This window comes from Balaenoptera musculus, chromosome 16 (genome assembly GCF_009873245.2).
Source record: "Balaenoptera musculus isolate JJ_BM4_2016_0621 chromosome 16, mBalMus1.pri.v3, whole genome shotgun sequence".
Classification (NCBI taxonomy): domain Eukaryota; kingdom Metazoa; phylum Chordata; class Mammalia; order Artiodactyla; family Balaenopteridae; genus Balaenoptera; species Balaenoptera musculus.
The window spans coordinates 27,833,087-27,852,808 of NC_045800.1; the positions used below are offsets into that span (position 1 = coordinate 27,833,087).

At 56.8% G+C, this 19,722-nt stretch overlaps 1 protein-coding gene across 2 annotated transcripts; it reads left to right on the plus strand.

Moving 5' to 3' along the window:
• The first annotated feature begins 328 nt into the window (after nucleotides 1-328).
• Nucleotides 329-19,609, plus strand: PDZD7 (PDZ domain containing 7). Of its 2 annotated transcripts, XM_036828730.1 has the most exons (17): nucleotides 329-377; nucleotides 1,045-1,432; nucleotides 5,948-6,088; nucleotides 6,393-6,567; nucleotides 7,086-7,262; nucleotides 7,499-7,646; nucleotides 8,855-8,915; nucleotides 9,323-9,730; nucleotides 10,239-10,436; nucleotides 12,031-12,081; nucleotides 12,692-12,867; nucleotides 15,903-15,994; nucleotides 16,120-16,211; nucleotides 16,363-16,434; nucleotides 17,339-17,926; nucleotides 18,238-18,338; nucleotides 18,760-19,609. In XM_036828730.1, exons 2-17 carry the CDS (start codon nucleotides 1,210-1,212, stop codon nucleotides 18,973-18,975), a joined length of 2,919 nt encoding a protein of 972 aa, XP_036684625.1. In that variant the 5' UTR covers nucleotides 329-377; nucleotides 1,045-1,209; the 3' UTR covers nucleotides 18,976-19,609. The 2 variants fall into 2 exon arrangements, with proteins under 2 accessions (XP_036684625.1, XP_036684626.1); XM_036828731.1 differs by lacking the exons at nucleotides 12,031-12,081; nucleotides 12,692-12,867; nucleotides 15,903-15,994; ... (3 more) ...; nucleotides 18,238-18,338; nucleotides 18,760-19,609 and having other exon boundaries at nucleotides 10,211-10,440.
• Nucleotides 19,610-19,722: the final 113 nt, after the last annotated feature.

Here is a 19,722-nt window from a genome sequence, read left to right on the forward strand (position 1 = left end):
TTCATGAGCCCTGGTAGCTGGTTTGGCCTGGAGAAGACGTGGTTCTGGGCTCCCCTGCGCTGAACCGGTAGCGGGAGCCGGGCGAGCTGAGACCCAAGGCCTAAATTCGCGGTGTGGGGTGGGGCACCAGAACTCGAAGTGGAGCGGGTAGAACCCAAAGGCCCAGATTACAAACGGCCGTCCGGGGCACCCAAGGGAGATGGCTGGAGGGAGTGATTGGCGGCCCTCCCAGCCAATGGGAGCCAGGGACTGCGCTGGGCAGCCCTATTCCTGCAGCCTCGGCGGGGCTTGGGCGGGGATCCCCCTGCTGCTGCTGCTGCTGCTGTCGCCCGCGCCCGCGGGCGGGCGAGGCTGGCGGCTGCAGCATGCGCGAGCAGGTGAGGGGGGCCGGGAGGACCGAGCCGGGGGTAGGGTGCTGCGTTCTGGGTCCCGGAGCTGCTCTGAGGGATTTGGCCCAGGTTTTGCGCGGGATGTTGGGGGGCTCTCGCCAGCAGGTCCTTCCCCCAAGGCTGGGAGAGGTTCACGCCGCTCTTTGGACGGGAGGGAAGGGGGGACAGAGGGGACCGCAGCCTGGGGCCTGGGGATCTCTGGGGCCCTTGGCTGCAGTTGTCCCAGGTTCTGAAGCCCCTCGAGGCCCGAGCTCCTGGGGCTGGCCCCCTACCCACATACACAGGAGAGGTGGTTCAGAGAACTGTCCTGGCCCAAATTTCTCTCACACTGCTTGCAGCCCTAGGGCCGGCAATAATCTCATCTCCACTCTCTCAACCTCTACTGAGGACTGGGGACCTCCTGGAGTAGATGACTCAGCTGAGAGCAAGAACTAGGGGTGAAAGAGAGGTTCTCACCCACCTTGTTGTATAAATGGCTCCAGAAGTCCACAATGGTGGCTGAACTGGGCAGTTCTCTGGCCAGGGGGTGGGAGAGGTGAGAGGCCTAAGGCATGGGAGGCAGGATGCTCCAAGCAGGGGGTGGGGTGGAAGTTCTGGGGGGGGCAGCGGGAGCAGCATTCACACCCCTTCCCCAATCCCTGCTCTCCCTGTGCAGGCCTGGAGCACACACTCCTGAGAGGCAGCAGAGCTCGGGGACTCCAGGTCCCTGAGATCCCAGTCCGCACAGAAGGCTCATGGAGCCTGGGGCACGCGGGGCCCTCCTCTCAAGGGCTAGCAGGTTCCCTCTGGACCTGTAGGGCACCACCCCAGTCTAGCCACCATGGCGCATGGCTTCCCAGTGGGCTTCGACCCAGTGGGCCTCAGAGACCTAAGCTCTGGCTCTCTGAGCTCCCTGTCCTCCCGAGGCCACCTGGGCAGCGAGTCAGGCTCTGCAACCCGATACCTGCTGAGAAAGCAACGGCGGCTGCTGAATGGGCCCCTCCGCGGAATCCGAGCCTCATCGCCCATGGGCCGTGTCATCCTCATCAACTCCCCCATCGAAGGTGGGAGCAGGGCCCAGCCACCGGGCCCGGGAACTGCGGGCGGGGGGGTAGGGGACAGCAGGCACTAGGCAGGAGAAGGCAGAGCCAGTGTGGGTGGGGGAACTCAAGAAATGGGAATCGTAGGGATGCAGGGAGAGAGGGCCTCTGGTATCCCATAGACTCTTCCTCATCTACCCTTTTCTCACCTTTTTTTTTTTTTTAATTTATTTATTTATTTATTTATTTATGGCTGTGTTGGGTCTTCGTTTCTGTGCGAGGGCTTTCTCCAGTTGTGGCAAGTGGGGGCCACTCTTCATCGCGGTGCGCGGGCCTCTCACTATCGCGGCCTCTCCTGTTGCGGAGCACAGGCTTCAGACGCGCAGGCTCAGCAGCTGTGGCCCACGGGCCCAGCTGCTCTGCGGCATGTGGGATCTTCCCAGACCAGGGCTCGAACCCGTGTCCCCTGCACCGGCAGGCAGGCTCTCAACCACTGCGCCACCAGGGAAGCCCCTACCCTTTTCTCACCTTTAAGCCGATCCTTTAGTGTTCCAGGATTGTGGAGAGGTCAGAGGTGGGAGGTCTGGCATGGAGGTAGAGAAGGGGGGTGTGGTATGCCAGCCCCCAAGGAAGCAAGGCAGAGTAATAAATTGGCCCCTCACTCCTATGGACTCTTCCTTTCTCCAGACCCAGTCATGTATGACTTTGGGGGGTGGGCAGGATGGAGAAGGACATTCTTCATCAACCAGTTCATTGTGTGCCCAGCTCTGTGCTGGGCTGTGAGGAGTCAATGTCCAGCTGGACAGACAGAATTAAAGGCTTCAGGTGCAGAGGACGGAGACAGAGGTAAAGTGGAAGATGTTCCAAAGAGTGGGGAGAAAAGGAGGGTTGAGGATAGGGAGGGAGCCCCAGGTCTGGGCCCTGAGGGAGGGGGACAGCTAATCTTATGTAGTTGCTTAACGTTTCATTGCACACCTATTGTATACCAACTCTCGTTAGGTCCTGTGGGAACCTGCAGAGAAATAAGGCTCAATCTTCACCTTCCAGAAATTTCCAGTGTAGCAGGGCTTAGAGACAGAGCAATGACAGCAGCTGCTGGTGGGGAAGAGATAGCACAGACAAGGTTGTAATGGAAAGCATGGAATATGATGGGTGGGCACTTCGGAGACAGCCTGGCTGCAGTGACAGATGTGAGGCGACAAAGAGCCGGTGACCAAGGCAGGACCTTGAATACCAGCAGGGGAGTGGGGCCCCCTGGGCCTGGGCTTTCCGTGGGTGGGACCAGATAAGTATCTCCAGCCCCGATCTTCTCTCTCAGCCAGCAGGGCTCCCCTGGCTGGATCCCAGCCTGGACTTTTCAGCCTGCTCCTTCCCGCTGACTCAGCTGGGCCCCTCTGTCCCCTACGCAGGGCACCAGGGCAGGGGAAGAGCATGTTGCTCAGGGAGCAGGCTTTCCTGCACCAGGGGCCCATCACGCTCACCCCCGTCATCCGCCAAGCTCGGCCTCCACTTCCGGTGAGCAGCAAGGCAGCGAGTCATTCTGGACATGGAGCAGAATTCGCCAGATAAGCTAGGAAACACAGAGGGGGAGAGAGGAGGTACTGTAGCACGGCCCTTGCAAGTCCCATCGTATTGGAAGAACTACGTCATACCTCCCCCTCACATGCCCACGTACTCCATGCCCAACTGTGATGCCAGGCCTATGCACTGTCCCTCTAAAGATCCTCTTCCAGAAGTTCCATGGTGCTCTCTCCCTCTGCCTCACCCCAGTGCCCTAGTGCAGCCAGGAGAGCAGCATCCCCTAGCAATGGAAGGACTGGGGCATTGCTCCAGCCAGCTGGCTTGTCTGGGTTGGGAGCCTGTGAGCTCAGAATCATCCCCTCTGCCTGAGCACAAACATCTCCCAACTCACCACAGCCTGGAGCCCCTCCCCCATGTTATTATCAATATTTAGAACTTTCCAGAGGCCTAACGTTAACTGATAAGGGAGACACAGTGGGAAGGGGAACACTGCCACCCATATCACCCAGGAGTTCCCACCAACTCCTCAAACTCAGTGGGTCCCAGAGAAATGGTATTATCTTTAATCCCAACCAGCCCTTTCTCCTTACTCTCCTAATTCATTCATTTATTCATTATTCCACTTATTATTTCATTGATTAAAAAAAGACTTAGCAAATATCAAGCACAGTGCACCATACTGGGGATACATTGGTGGAAAGAATTACTAAGTCCCTACCATGATTGAGCTTACAGTCCAGTGAAAAGAGAGCAAGAATAAATAATATACAAATAAGCAAATGATGAGAAAGGATGGTAAGAATCTTGAAGGTACTAATTTGGATGATATGATAGAGCAGTGGTTCTCAAACTTCAGAATACATCAGAATTGCCTGGGGGGCTTGTTAAAAGATAGGTTACTGGGCCCTACACCCAGAGAATCTGATTCAGTGAGCCTGTGGTAAAACCCCCAAGTTCACATTTTTAATAACTTTCCAGGTGCTGCTATGCTGCTGGTCTGGAGAGCTCGCTTTGAGAACCATTCGAACAGAGACTACCTGGGAGGAGGGGGAAGGGACTTTCTTAGGTAGGGTTGTCCAGGAAGGCTTCTCTGAGAAAGTGGTGTCTGAGCCAGGAGGAAGTGGAAATAGGAAGTGGCTTTATGAAGGTCTGGGCAAGAGCATCGCAGGCAGAGGGAACACTGAAAGGACTGACCGGTGAGAGGAACAGGAAGGCGGTCACTGTGGCGAAAGGTCATGAGGCTGGGGAAGGTGGCCAGAGGTGAGTGTAGAGAGGTGGGCAGAGGAAAGCCCAGGGAGGGCTTTATTGGGCGTGGAAGGAATGTGGATCTCCTTCTAGAAGCAGGGGTAGGCACTGAGGTTTTTAATCAGGGGAAAGGCATGATCTAGTATGAAAGTTGACTCTGGCCACTGTGTAGAGAATGGATTAAAGGAGGTAGGAGTGGAGGAGATGGTGAGGAGGCTGCCGAGTGCCTGGAGGGATGCCTGGTGGCCCCAGGCTAGGGCAGTGGAGGTAGAGGATCTTCCCTCCTCAGAGGCCCCAAGCTCCTAGGCTCAAAACCCCAGATTTGACATCCCCCTGGCCCAGGGCCCTAGGGAGGCCCCCCGGGGAGAGACTGAGGAGAAAGAAGGTTGGAGGGCAGGAGAGCAAAAGGCTCCTTGTCTGGGCTGAGAAAGTCCTGGGACCTGTGCAGACAGAATCAGCTAGGAAGCCCCAGCATCTCCCACACCTCTGTCCTGCACTGTCCCCACCTACAGGCTGCCCTTGGGGATTACTTCCTGAGCTGCCCTGCTCATGTACTGTAACCTGTTTTCTCTTAGATCGAATAGAAGTGTGTGTGTGTGTGTGTGTGTGTGTGTGTGTGTGTGTGTGTGTGTGATATTTCTCCTCTCAAACACCTCTGAGTAAGCCTTCCCCAAGAACTCTGACCTTCCCACCTGGGACCCAACTTACCCCTCCAGTCCCCTCACTTTTCTCTAACCAAAAGGCCACCTCTGAGCCTTTGCTCACTCCATCCCCTCATCAGTGCCTTTCCCTTCCCCTCCACCCATCCAAATCCCATCCTCCAAGAAACCTTCCCTGACAGCTCCAGTCCCTAAGGACCCCCTCCTCTGACTTTCCCCATCACTGATGGAGAGGACCACTTCTGTGCTCTGGGCACATACTGAGGCATGGTGGTTTGAGTTTCTTTCCTCATGTAGTCAGTTAGCTCCTAGAGGGTGCTAACTCAGTTAGCTCTAGAGGGTGAGAGCCCTCACCTCCAGGATCACAGAGTCTATGAGATACAAGGGGCCTCAGGGATCCTTCCACAACATCCCAGACAGGGACTTACTAGGTATCAGCTTGTATGCCTCCAGTGATGGGAAACTCACTACCTTTCTTGGAAAATTCATTCCATTGTCTGCCAACTGAAGGTTTTAGAAAGCTTTCCCTTATTAAATCTTCCTCCATATAACTCCACTGCATGGGCTTGGTTCTGCCTTATGGATTACACAGACAAAAACATCTAATGCCTTTTATAGAAGAGCTCTTCAACTATTTGAATATAGACTTACCATACTCGTCTCTGCTGCAAGCTGGAGAGCCCAGACTCCCTCAGCTGTGCCTCGTAGAATGGAATCTTGAACATCTTTCCCATCCATCTGACTCTCAGAGTGGCAGGATTTTTCAGAATTTGGCCTATCCCAGGCCTGTGGTCATGGGTAGCTTAGTAAGGATTAGATACACACACACACACACACACACACACACACACACACACAGACCCTGCATTATGAGGAAAGGAGAACAGTGTCTTCTAGCATGGAGTCCTGTCCTGCCTGCTCCCACACCCTCCCTGGCCCATGGTCTCAAAATCACCCAGAGAGGACTCAGAAATTAGCTACCTACCCCCTCATTTAGGGCCTTGGGTGCCGGTGCCCAGCAACCCAGCCTTCGCAGGCCCCAAGCTGGGGAGGCCAGGGGCCCTCTGTGCCCAGAATGGGCAGGGGAGTCATGCCTGTGTCCCTACGCCAACAGCCAACAGTGATGAAAGTGACATCATCCATGCAGTTCGAGTGGAGAAGAGTCCAGCTGGGAGGCTGGGGTTCAGTGTGCGGGGCGGCTCTGAGCACGGCCTGGGCATCTTCGTCAGCAAAGTGGAGAAGGGGAGCAGTGCAGGTGAGTGGGGCCCAGGTCCTGGCTTCGGATGTGACCCCCACTTTGGTGGGGTGTGGAGATGCTGTTGTCAAGAATAAGAGGAGAGGGCCCTCAGCTTTGGAGGGCCTGATCCAATGGGGAGATGGAAGGGGCTAATGAACAGGTAGGTCCCTGTCTGATGACAGATACTCAGACCCTACCTGGGGATCCCAATCTCATCAAAGAGGTGTTACCCCAGGGAGCCTAGTCTGATGGGAGAGGCTCAGCCTCAACCTGGGGGACTTCTCCCAAGCGGCCTATGCCAGCCACCCCTCCCCTGGTGCAGAGCGGGCTGGTCTGTGCGTGGGTGACAAGATCACTGAGGTGAATGGGCTGAGCCTGGAGAGCACCACGATGGGCAGTGCTGTGAAGGTGCTGACGGGCAGCAGCTGCCTGCACATGATGGTGAGGCGCATGGGCCGCGTACCAGGCATCAAGTTCTCCAAGGAGAAGACCACATGGTGAGCAGGCCTGGTCCCACTCCACCCACCCCAGCACCACCACCCAAAGCCGTGGAGGGAGAGGCCAACGGCACAGGGCTCAGCCGGGGGCCTGGCTAGTATGGCTTCTGCTCTTCCCATTCCCTGGCACTGGAAACACAGGAATCCGACAGCCCGACCTTGAAATGAGAAAAGGCCATTTCCTTCCCCAAGCCCTCCTCTCAACACTCTGCTGTCTCAGACCCCAGTGGCCCTGCCCCTCCATGCTGCGGCTGTGAGCCTGGGGACAGTACAGGGCCTCTCCCTCGGGGCCCGGGGAGGATTTGAAATGGGGCCTGGCAGTTAGAGCTGCTCAATAAAGAGAGATTTGCGTGGTTCCCCGGACTTGATGAAATCTATGTCCCAGTGAAGATCTCAGGTCTAGGAGTCCCCCAAAGGCAGCCCTGCCTTTCCTATGGAACTGTCTTGACTGCTGGGAGGTGAGGGGGTGGCCGGTGGTGGATGAGGGCCCAGGCTGAGGGCCCCGTGCTGTTGTCCAGGGTGGATGTGGTCAATCGGCGGCTGGTGGTGGAAAAGTGCAGCTCAACGCCCTCTGACAGTGGCTCAGAGGACGGCGCACGGCGCATCGTCCATCTCTACACAACCTCTGACGACTTCTGCCTGGGCTTCAACATCCGCGGGGGCAAGGAGTTTGGCCTGGGCATCTATGTGTCCAAGTGAGGGCTGGGGCAGGGTATGGAACGGGGTTGGGCTGGAACCTGGTGATGGGTCAGCAAGTGAGTCCTGGCCAATGACCTAGGTCAGGGATGGGATCTGGAGAGGGGGTCGGGGGTCACCAGGAGAAGGGTCAAGGGGTTTGACTGGGGTATCCCTGTATCCAAGTGAAGAGTCTGGAATAGGGTGAGGGAGAGCAGCCAGGTGGCCTATCAGAATGCCTCCTTTCTGACCCCAGAGTGGACCATGGTGGACTGGCCGAGGAGAACGGCATCAAGGTGGGGGACCAGGTCCTGGCGGCCAATGGTGTCAGGTTCGACGGCATCAGCCACAGCCAAGCCGTGGAGGTGCTGAAGGGCCAAACACACATCATGTTGACCATCAAGGTGGGCAGGACTGTGGGAGACAAGGAGAAGCTAGACTATAGGAAGGACTTCCCAGACCACTCTAGCACTTAATGTTGCCCATCGCTGTGCAGCTTATGACTTTCCACAGCCTCGTGAGAGGTAGGGCAGGCATTGTCCTCATACCTATTTCACAGAAGAAGAAACTGAGGCTCAGAGAGGTGACATAACTCAGGAATCACAGTCAGTTACTCAGCTGATCAGTAGGAGGGCTGCTTTCTGTCCAGCTCCCCACCAGATGCGTAGGCCAGTGCCCCTTTGGATGAGTGGTGGAGGTCTAGGGGCCTCCACCCAGAAAGGAGTCCTGCCCAGAAAGGGGGTGGTAGCTGTGGCTTTGGGCAGGACCTGGGTAGTGGGCATCCTCAGGGCACAGGGCAGGGAGGTCTGCGCTGGAGCCAGAGATTGGATTTCAGGGGATGTGCCTGGATTCATTATTCATGTGGGTCTCACACTTGCCTAAGGATCAAGTTCTTCTCACCCTGGCTCCCGGAGGAGGTGATGTCTCACTCTCCCCTAGCGCCCAACCCTGGCCCCTGCCTCCATCCTCTCCCTTGCGAGACTTCTTCCCTCTCACCATTCAGTGCCTCCCCTGCCATCCCCCTGCACCGCCTCTATTTCCCACCTCTCCCACATCCCGTTTCTCCCTTTCCTTCCTCTCAGATTATCCCAAACACTCCTCCTCTCTCCCACTCTGCCCCCATTCATTCATTCAATATTTTTGAGTACCTACTACACGGCAGCCACTATGCCAGGTACTGGGTCACAGCAGTGAACAAGATAGACAAGGTCTCTGCTACTGGAGGGAAACAGACAAACTAGGTGCATGCGGACTGTGACAGCTGCTGTAGGGAAATTAACGGAGAGGTGGGATGGGGTAATTTGGGAAGGCTCTTTTAGCCAGGGGGGTCAGGACCTTTCAGCTCTGAGGAGGTGACACCTGAAGAGCTGGCCATAAGACGAGCTGAAGGAAGAGAATCCAGGCAGAAGGGACGGCAAGTGCAAAGGCCCTAAAAAGTATAGAGGAACTTGGCACGTTCAGAAACAAAGTGGCTGGTGTGGCTAGAACATGAGGAGCTCGGAGGAAAGTAATCAGGTTGAAAAGTTGACTCCTGTCCCATTGCTCCTCCATCCTTACCCTCCCTTCTCACCCACTCCCCTGTGCCCTCCTGTGCCCACCATGCCCTCCCCAGGAGACCGGCCGGTACCCTGCCTACAAGGAGATGGTTTCTGAATACTGTTGGCTGGACCGATGTAAGTAGCCAGGCCTCCAAGGTTGGAAGGAAGGGGCTGAGGCCCTAAACTGGGGCTGAAATCTCTGAAGAATAAGTGGGCAGGGGCACCAAAATCTCCTCAGGACTTTCACACGCCCAGAGCCGTTTCTGGGCTCTCCTCCGAGAAGCTGCGGTTCCTTTACAGGCTCTCCTGGGGTCTGGAGTTGCAGGGGTTGGTTGAAGAAGAAGTGACTTGCTTAAGATCTCTCAACCAGTCAGTGGCAGGACGGCTGAGCAGCTGGTTCCCTAGACCCCATGCTTACAACCTTGCTGCCGCGCAACGTTAGCCCCTGCCGCCAAGCCCACGGGTGGCCTGCAGCCCCGGCAGGGCCCCAAAGCCACCCGGCCAGATCGCTGAGACGCCCCTGCCCTCCCCACTGCCTGCAGTGAGCACCGGGGTGCTGCAGCAGCTGTCGCCCGCCTCGGAGAGCAGCTCCAGCGCCTCCTCGTTCGCCTCCAGTGCCCCCTGCAGTTCGGCCGATGGCTGGAGCTCCCTGCCCTCGGACTGCATGGATGTCTGCCTGGGGCCTGAGGAGCCGGGAAGCTGGGGCCCAGGCCGGGGGCGGGCAGACACGGCCATGCAGACGGAGCCAGACGCGGGGGGCCACGTGGAGACCTGGTGTAGCGTGCGGCCCACAGTCATCCTCAGGGACACGGCCATCCGCTCCGACGGCCCCCTGCCTGCCCACCGCCTTGACTCTGCGCTCTCTGAGTCCCCCAAAACTGCTCTGCTCCTGGCCCTCAGCCGACCCCGGCCCCCCATCACCCGCTCCCAGAGCCACCTGACCTTGTGGGGTATGTGGGGGATGGGTGGCTGCTGCTCTCTCCAAAGCCCCTGCTCCAAAACCTGTCCCGTAACCTGTCCTGGGCCCCAAACCTTCCTTTGAGCCAGGCTTTGCCCCAGCGCCAGCTGCAGAATACACTCAGACCCTGCTCTGGGCTCCATTTCAAACTAGTCCTGGGCCCCAAACCTACCCTCAGCCCCAGCCCCAGCTTGTCAGCCCTGGACCCCAAACCAGCCCTAACCCAGCCCCTCCATCCTGGAGTTCCCAGCCCTGTCTGCAGACAGACAGACAGACAGACACACTCACACACTCCTCATATATCTGTAGCTGTGGGTGGGGGAGGGGTAGAAAGCTGGAAGAGGAACCCCAGCCCCGTGCTCATCCCCACCTCCCCACATGGCTGCAGATCCCGTCTGCCCCCTACTCTCCTTTTTCTCTGCCCCTCCCCACACCCCTGCCCCTCGTCCTTCCCTTCTGCCCACCCCTCCAGCCCCCCGGGTGCTCCCTCGTGTCTGCAGAGGAGAAGAAACAGCGGAGGAAGGAGAAGTCGGGGTCCCCTGGGGAGAAGGGGGCCCTGCAGCGCTCCAAGACCCTGATGAACCTCTTCTTCAAGGGAGGGCGGCAGGGGCGGCTGGCAGGGGACGGGCGCAGAGAGGCATGGACGCTGGACAGTGGGAGCACGGCCAAGCCCCGCCCCCACCCGGACCTGGAGAAAGGTAAGTACTGGGCAGGTCAGCCAGGCAGGACAGAGGAAAAGTCCACTCTGGCATCCAGCAGGTCTGAGCTTAAATCCCACACTGCTTCGTCCTAGCTGTGAGCCACCACTTCACGTTGCGAGCATCATGAGTAAAATGAGAGTAATAATACCTATTTCTTTGGGAATAATGAGGAATAAGTGAATTAGTGTATGTTAGTCACTTAGCACATGGTCTGACACACAGAAGGTGCTCAGAAAACATAATGGTCCTTGTTATACTGCCTCATCTTCCCATTTTACAGAAGGGAAAACTGATGAGAGTCACAGCATAGACGAGAAAGCCTTGGGTCAGATCCCCGTGATCTTGGCGCTGAGGGGAGGCAGGGCACTCCTTTCCTAGAGCATTTGGCTTCACCTCCCCTGGCCAGAGCTCCACAGGCTTTACCCAGTTCTAGAAACATCTTGAGCAAGGCCATTTGTAGATCAAGGGCCAGGCAGGAAGGCCTAAACAGGCTTCACTCATGTCAGGGGCTTCCTAAGGACCCTTAGAGAGGGTTTCTCATCTCTCTGGTGAGATTCAGAGACTGGACCAAAAATGGATGAGTTGAGACTATCGGGGTTGCCTGTAACAGAAACTCAACTCAAGCTAGCTTTAAAAGGCGCTTCTTGGCTCAGCTACTGGTGTAAGCTGGGTCTAAACGTTTAAACAATCTCCTCAGACATCTGCCCCCTTCATCTTTTGGTTCCTCTTTCCCCTGGGTTGGCTTCATTTTCTTGCTGGCTTTGCCACTTGGAGGTAAGAAGGCCACTGTCGCTTAGCAACCCAAGGGGAAGAGCTTCTCCTTAAATAGTTCCAGCTGAAGTCCCAGGCTCTCATTGGCCCAGCTGGGATCACATGCCCAACACATCACTTGTCACCTGGGAGAGAGAGAGGGTGCTTTCATTGGCCAGCCTGGGTCGTGTGTCCACCCTGGAGTACAGGGACTGGGAATGGGGGGTGGGGTGGGATGGGGTGGTCCCCAAGTAAAATCAGGGTGCTGTTTCCAGAAGGGGGAGAGGAGGTTGGGTAGGCAAAAACAACCAGGGGATGAGGGGCTGGGCCCTGCCCCTCCCTGGGGTCTCAAGGTGACAGTCTCATGGGAGAGACAATCCCTTCAAATCAGGGCAGGCCAGCCCCCTCCCTAAACCCATCTCTTTTTCCAACGCCCCCAGGGCCCTGCTCTCTCCTGGTTCTCCTCCTACTTCTCTGGCCATTCCTCTCTCTCCTTCAAAGGCTCCTCTTTTTCTCTCTGTCCCTTGAAGGTAGGTGATTTGCCCTTGGGGTTCTTCCCTCCATTCATTCGCTTCCAAATGAACCTCCATGAGCAGGGTGCAGACTGGACCCTCTCTTGATCCAAAGCCTTCACTCACTCCCCATTGCCTGTGAATGAATCCCTGGCCTGAGCATGGCCTTCAAGACCCTCGTCAATAGCCTGGCCTCTTGCTTCCCGGTCCTACCACCTTCCAGCCTTGAAGGCTCCATTCCAGCCAGTGATCCAGCCAGTCCTGAGCCCCCAGACCCCATTTTCAGATTGGGGACCAGGGCTGCAACTGAGCCTCTTTCTTCTTCATAGCAGGGGGAGTGGGCTCCGTGCAGAAGTTTGTCACCTGGAGGCTGAGACGTGGTAATGCATGCATCCCTCTACCAAGCCTGGTTTACAGTAGAGCTGCAGATGGGGTGCATACTGGGGGTAGTAGCTTAGGGGCTTTGGGCTAAACTCAGCTGGGGTCAAGCACAGGGGATCAGACAGATGGGAAGGTGCACATTGGGGGGCAGCTAAAAGAATTGGACTATACTTTCTAAGAAAGATAGGGTTGCAGACAGATATTGGGGTGCATTTTTGAGGAATGGGAGCTTGAGTTGAGTCTCCCCAAAGACAGATTTTTGGAGAGATGAGGGAGGTAACCTTGCTAGAACTCTAATGGGGACAGATGAGTATGACAGTGCATGTTCAGGGGGCCCAGGGGGCACTGGGCTAGGACTCCACTAAGGAACAGCCTGGGATAGGGGTCTGTGTTGGGGGCTGAAGGGCCTGGATTGGAGCTCCAACGATGAGCAGATTGTGTGGGAGACCATGGTGGGGAGCATCTGGGCTAGGCTGGGATTCCATCGGGGGTACATGGGCCCCTTAGCCAGTCTGTTCTGGGGTCTGACCCCACTGAGGGGAGCCCCCCTGCTTCCTCTTCTGATGGCATCTGGCTCCTTCATCATACCCTTTTGCTCCTGCCCTGCAGACCGGGAGAGGGGCCGGGCTCTGCTCTCTGCCAGGTCCAGGAGCCCCTCCAGCCAGCTGCCCGACGTGGATGAGCGGGTGCAGGCCTGGGAGAGCCGAAGGCCCCTGATTCAGGACCTGGCCCGGCGGCTGCTGACTGACGACGAGGTGCTGGCTGTCACCCGCCACTGTTCCCGGGTGAGCCTCCAGCCCGTCCCCAGCCCTAGTACATGGTCACTCAGTCTCCCAGCCCTTCATTCATTCAGGCCACTATCTATTGACCAGTATCTGGGCTTGACGCTGTGAGGCCAGTGGTAAGTAAAAGCAGAAGTTACCCCTGTAACTCGTGAGTGCACACAGTCACACAGACACATGGACACACAGACACACAGACACACACACACACGCTGAGCTCACAGCCAGGAAGGGAAGATAGACAGTAACTAAAACCTAAGCACCCATAGTGACAAATCATGTGAAGTACTGTGAAGAAAAAGAACATGAGAAAATAACCTAAGAGGCACAAACTAGATGGCATGGTCTGGGAGGGCATCCCTGAGGAGGTGATATTTAAGCTGAGGAGAGAAGGAGCCAGACCAGACAGGTGATGAGTTTGGGACCTGAGTCCCTGCAGTCACCTGCTCTGTTCTCTGTTCTCTTCTAAACCCAGGCTTCCCCACCCCTCATGCCTCCTTCCACTCCTGGGTCAGCCAACAGGCCTGGCCTCATGCCAATCCCCCTCCCCTGTTACCCAAGTCAGTAATCTTTTGTCCTCCCAACATACCCCAAGCCTCCCCCAACACCTGCACTGTTGTTCTCTGTTTCGTTCAACTTCAGACAGAAGCAGAGGGCCCCACGGTGGGGTAGAGGGTAGATCTGAGGGAGTCTTTGTAGCCTGGGTGTTGGGGAGGCTGCAGGAGGCACAGGCCATGCCCTCCAGGAGGATTGGAAGGCCCTCTCCTATCCCTCTGTCTCAAGAACCTGCAGGTTTCCTGTGATGGGTTCCTTGTGCTGGATCTGCATGAGTGCACACGTGATCCTGTATACCAGGGCAAGCTGGAGTTTCAGGAAATTGTTTGTGGTTCCCCCGACTCCCTCACCTTGGTCAGGGTGGGGCTGTGTTATGTCTGTGTGACATGTGCATTTGTTAATCTCTGGGGTACCTGAGTTTGTGTTGACTTAACTGTACGGTTGTATCTGTGTGTATGTCACCTGGAGACTGAGGCACACTAATTCATGCATCCTTTTGCCAGTGCTTGGTTTACAGCAGAGCTACATATGGGGGTGCATCTGGGGGGCAGCTAAAGGCCTCTGGGCTAAACTCAGTTGAGGGTCACGCTCAGCTCTGAGCGCCAAGTAGGGCTGTGTGTACCAAGCCTCTGTGAACCTGCAACTCTAGGCTCTGGCCACTAGGTGGAGCTCTGTGTCAGTTTCTTTGGTCGGCTCCTGTTCCCCCACCCCTCTGCTCCTCCCACCCTGCTCAGGCCAGGAGGGCCTCTCTCTGTGCCCCAGAGCACCTAGGGAGCAATGCCTACCACCCAAGCCTGACCCAAGCCCCACCCACACCAAGAGATCAGACCCTCGGGGTGGAGTCCTGGCTGGAATGATTAGTAAAGCTCCCCTAGTGACTTGGATGTGTGGTCCCGAACCCCAAGCCTCCCTTCTCTTTCCCCCTCTGAGCCATCTCCCCACAGCCGCCAGACCAGGTATTATAAACCACCTCTCGGATCACTTTACACTCCCCAAGCCCCCTTGCAGCCTCATATCTTTGGCAGAATAGAGTACAAGTTCCTTATCCTCACATTCAAGGCCCTCCCTGATTTGATTCCCCAATTCACTAACCTCTGCTTTCCCATGGTCACCACATCACATCCTCTTCCCTTGGTATAACATGTAACACTGGTTTATACAGCCTATGAATTGCACAACTCTAGGGGCACTACTCACACTGTAGTCACAAACTGTACAGCCTATATGGAGGCCCTCCATGTACCCCATGTTCAAGTTCAACCTCTATCTACCCATTATTCCACACTATTCCTGCCAGCTATCATGCTGTTTCCCTGCATTTATCCTTAAGAGTCAGTGTAAAGGCCATCTCCTCCATGCAGCCTCCTTTGATCTTCTCACACTCCTCTGAGACTCCCTCTGCCCCATTGCCAGTGGTCTGTAGTTTACTGGAGCATGTGGCTCTCTGTCGTTGTGTCCCCACTGCCCAGTACAGGACCTGGCACTTAGTGGATGCTGAACACAGGTTTGTGGACTTGAAGTGTGTGCACATATGTGACTGGTTCTGTGCAATTACGTGGATCTCTCTCCAGACGAAAGGGGGTGTATTGTCCATATTTGTAAGTGTGGGTCCCTGTAATTTTGTGTGTGGTTTAGGGCCACACACACAGTTGAATTTCCAGATATTTATGAATGTCTCACTCTGGCCACCAGGGTGTGCTGTTTCCCTGTGTCTGTGCACGCCTGGGATGCTCTGTGTGTGTCCCGGAATCAGTATGTGTGTCCCTCATGGCACTAGGGGGCAGTGTGCTGTCCAAGTTGGGTGGCTCCCAGTATACAGTTTTCCAGTTTGTCTGCGTCGGTGGGGTGTGGCTGGTGGCATCCGGGCAGTGCCAGGCAGAAAGGCCTCCGCCACCCTGGGTACTGACTGGAGAGGCTTTCTATAGGGCCACCCTTCCCCAGAGTCCCCATTCCAGCCTTGAACAAAGCCTAATTTGTGGGTCTGTGCAGACACAAGCTGGGACAGCCAGGCGCACAGCCTAGACTTTGGCTCAAATTCCTTCCTTCAGCCCAGGAGGTGGGGTGGGGAGGAGGGTCCACGCCCTGCATATCCTTTTCCGGTACCACAGCAGGCAGGAGCCAGAGCTCTCAGGTTCCAGTCCCTCTTCACACTTCCTCATCTGTGTGGCCTGGGGCAAAGTCCTTCTCTCTGAGCCTCAGTTCCCTCATCTGTGAAACGGGAATAATTGACGTCTCTCTCAGAGTGGTTGCTAAATGAGAGACCATGTGTAAGAGGCCTAGAAAAATGCCCAAAGCTGTTATTGTTATTGCTGTTACAACTCCGTCATTATTATTGCAGGCTTCCACCCAGTCACCAAGATAAGACGGCCCGGGGGTGGGGAGAACCTCTCCTAAACATGGGGCCCCTCCATGCCCAGGCATGCCCCCTCACTGGGCTCTGGAAGTCCCCGCTGCTACCTGACCTGTGGTGCCTCTCTCTGCAGTACGTGCATGAGGGCGGCGTGGAGGACCTGGTGAGGCCGCTGCTGGCCATTCTGGACAGGCCTGCGAAGCTGCTGCTGCTGAGGGACATCAGGTGGGGAGGGCTTGGGGGCAGGAAGGGGATCCCCGATACCTCCCCTAACCTCTCCAGGGCTGAAGTCCCTCCAGGCGCCTCCAGAACTGAGCCCTGACCACCCCTCATCTCTTGCCCTCCCCCAGGGGTGTGGTGGCCCCCACAGATCTGGGTCGCTTCGACAGCATGGTGATGCCTGTGGAGCTGGAGGCTTTTGAGGCCCTCAAGAGCCAGGCAGGTCAGCAGCCAGGGGGCAGGACTGTGGATCCCGAGCCGCAGGTGGGGCTGGGGGCGGGGCCTCCCAGTGGAGAGGGGCAGAGATTGCCTGGGCCCTTTCAGCTGGGTCCATCAGGGAGCCTTGTTCCTGACCTGCTCTCCTCTCCAACCAGTTTGGCCTCCTGCCTTGCGACCAGCCCGGCAGGACACACCGCCCAAGCGTCACCTCATCACTCCTGTGCCTGGTCAGTCAGAGTCCCAGAGCCCGGGGAGGGGGCACACCCCAAGGGGACTGGGGGAGGGAGAATGAACCTTCCATCCTTGTCCCCATGTGGGCTGTCGCGGCTTCAGAGGTACGTGTGTTTCCCTGAAGGAAATCCCTCGTCTGCCAGAACCATTTTCATCATGTCCACTCACCATCTGTACTATTATTTACTTAATAATTTAAAAATTTTTTAAAAATTAATTAATTTTATTTTTGGCTGTGTTGGGTCTTCGTTGCTGCACGCGGGCTTTCTTTAGTTGTTGCAGCGAGCGGGGGCTGCTCTTCATTGCGGTGCGCGAGCTTCTCATTGTTGTGGCTTCTCTTGTTGTGGAGCACGGGATCTAGGCGCGCGGGCTTCAGTAGTTGGTGGCTCGCGGGCTCAGTAGTTGTGGCTCACGGGCTCTAGAGCGCAGGCTCAGTAGTTGTGGCACACGGGCTCTAGAGCGCAGGCTCAGTAGTTGTGGCGCACGGGCTTAGTTGCTCCAAGGCATGTGGGATCTTCCTGGACCAGGGCTTGAACCCGTGTCCCCTGAACTGGCAGGAGGATTCTTAACCACTGCGCAACCAGGGAAGCCCCTTAATAATTGGTTTTAAACCCACTCATTTTTTAAAATCATCTCCTTCTATGCAATAGCCTCTGAGAAATTACCAGCTTGGTGTGGGAGTCATATTTTTACTTTCTATTGTAATAGTTAAATAAAACTGTAACTATTACAATAGAAAGTTTTAAAATACTATTGCAATAGAACCCGGGCACGCTGCCACAGGGCCTGAGCAAACCCAGGCCTGGGTCTCCCTACACCAACAAAGGCAAGGACTGGGGTCTGGCAAGGTGGTCTGGGCTGTTGAGGAGAAGGCAGCCTGACCTTGGCCCTCTTCCCCAGACAGTCGTGGAGGCTTCTACCTACTTCCTGTGAACGGCTTCTCAGAGGAGGAAGATGATGGGGAGCTGAGGGGGCGTCTGGGGGGCCTCCAGGTCTCCCTGGGTGCCTCTGCCTCCCGCCACCCTCATAAAGGGATCCCCCCTCTCCAGGATGTGCCAGTAGATGCCTTCATCTCACGCAGAAGCGCCTGCACACCCCCTCCCCAGCCACCGCCCGTGGCTCCCCGGCCCCCGAGGCCTAACTGGCTGCTGACAGAACCCTTGACCCTAGAGGATCCTCGGCAGAGCCGGAGCCAGGGCCCAGGCCAGAGCCGCAGCCACAGCCGGGGCAGAGGCAAGTCCCCCGGACGCAGGCGTTCCCCATCCCCGGCACCTATCGCCACTCCCAGCACAGCCAGTGGGCGCTACCACAAGCCTCGGAAGGCCAGGCCTCCTCTGCCACGACCTATGGATGGGCAGGTGGCCAAGGCAGGAGGCAGTCGAGGGCCCTCTGAGAACGGAACTGGTGGGACAGCCGAGGAGGCAGCCACGAAGGTCCCCAGTGGGGAGCTGAGGACCGTCACGCTATCCAAGATGAAGCAGTCCTTGGGTGAGTCCTGGCGGGACTGCGCCTGCTGGGGGGCGGGGGCTCTTGGGTGTGGGTGAGGTTGGTGGGCTTGGTTTTGGGGTATAACTAGGGGACCTGGGACTAGGGAAAGAATCGGGGTATTAGGATATAGTTGGGAGGATCCATATTTGGGAGGTTTGGGGTCTAGAGTGAGTTGAGGATTGAGTAGTAATAGAATCTGGGGGTTTGGGAGAAGTTGGGGGCTATTTGGGGATGGGTCCTGAGTTCTCCTGGGAGCTCTGGGCTTTAGGGGTGTGGCTGCACGGTAACCCAGTGTTTCTCCCTCTCACTAGGCATCAGCATTTCTGGGGGCATTGAGTCCAAGGTGCAGCCCATGGTGAAGATAGAAAAGATCTTCCCTGGGGGCGCCGCCTTCCTCAGTGGGGCCCTTCAGGTGGGTGAAGGGCACCCAGGCCCACTCCCTAGGCCCAGAGCTGAACTCTGGCAGGGGGCGGGGCTGGTACATGCTCATCTTCCAGCCAGACATGTTTAGACCAGGTCATGGGAGGAGGCTTGGGAGCAGCAGGGTTAGGCCTGAAGGATGAGCAGACCTAGGGAAAAATCTGTCCTCTCATGCCAGCCTGCGCCTGAGGGTGGCCCATCCTGTTACACCGCTAGCCCCAAGGGACAAAAGGCAATTGTCTGCACCCCACCCTGCCCCCAACCGGCTCTGGACACAAAAGTCCCATTGTCCATCGCCTCCGCCCAGAGCCCAGATGGGGAGGAGTGTCCTAGCTGGTGGAGGTGAGAGGTTGGGTGGTGGTGTGGGGTTGACCTGAGGAGGGAGGTCTGTGATTCTCCCACCCCCATCCCAGGCTGGCTTTGAGCTTGTGGCCGTGGATGGAGAGAGCCTGGAGCAGGTGACCCACCAGCGGGCAGTAGACACCATCCGCCGGGCTTATCGAAACAAGGCTCGGGAGCCCATGGAGCTTGTGGTCAGGGTCCCCAGGCCCGACCCACTGCCCTTACCCTCCGACTCATCAGCCCTCATTGAACAGCAGCTTCCTGGTGACCATTCCCCTGCCCGCTGACCCCTTGATGGTACTCCAGCTACCTCCCACTGGCTCCCAGAACCTCCCATTAATGCCCTTTCCACCCATACCCAGACCCCTCCCGCTGATGCCAGGCTTCTCCAGCTGACCCCCAGCCCAGTACCCTCTCCAGTCTTCCAGCCTCCTGATACTAATCCCAGACTCTCCCCGGCTATCCCGTAACTCTTCCCACTGACCCCAGAGAATCCTCCTGCCATCCCCTGGACCTCACCTACTAACCTCTTCAGGCCTCAAGAACCTCCCACTCCTGCTTGCCTTGCCTACTCCCAAAGCTCCACACTGGTGGCTCAGGTCCTCTCCCCCCACATTCTCCCTCCCGTTGTCACTAAGGCTCTGCCCATTCCAGATAAACTTGGTGTCAAGGACAAGGTGCTACTGGGCAGCTCTGTCACCAGCTCACTACCCCCAACCGCCCAAGACAGGAAGGGGGTTGGGAAACCCCAGGTCTGGAGCTTAGGATTGGTGTGCACTTTCTCATGATTCCCCCAGTGAGGGACAGGCACTCTCAGATAGGGCCCTCAAGGGGGTCACTGCATCCAGCCCCCAGCCCCAAGCAGTGTTCTGTGCAAGGGGCAGGATGGGAGTCTTTTCTAGTTTCTCAAACCCCAAGAGCCCGTTTCATGTTGTGGTCCACTAGGACCTCAGATTTTCTGCTGGATCTGCCCCTCCCCCATCACCCTCTCTCCCCCGAAGCCCTCCAGGAGGGGTAGGGGAATAGCCAGCAAG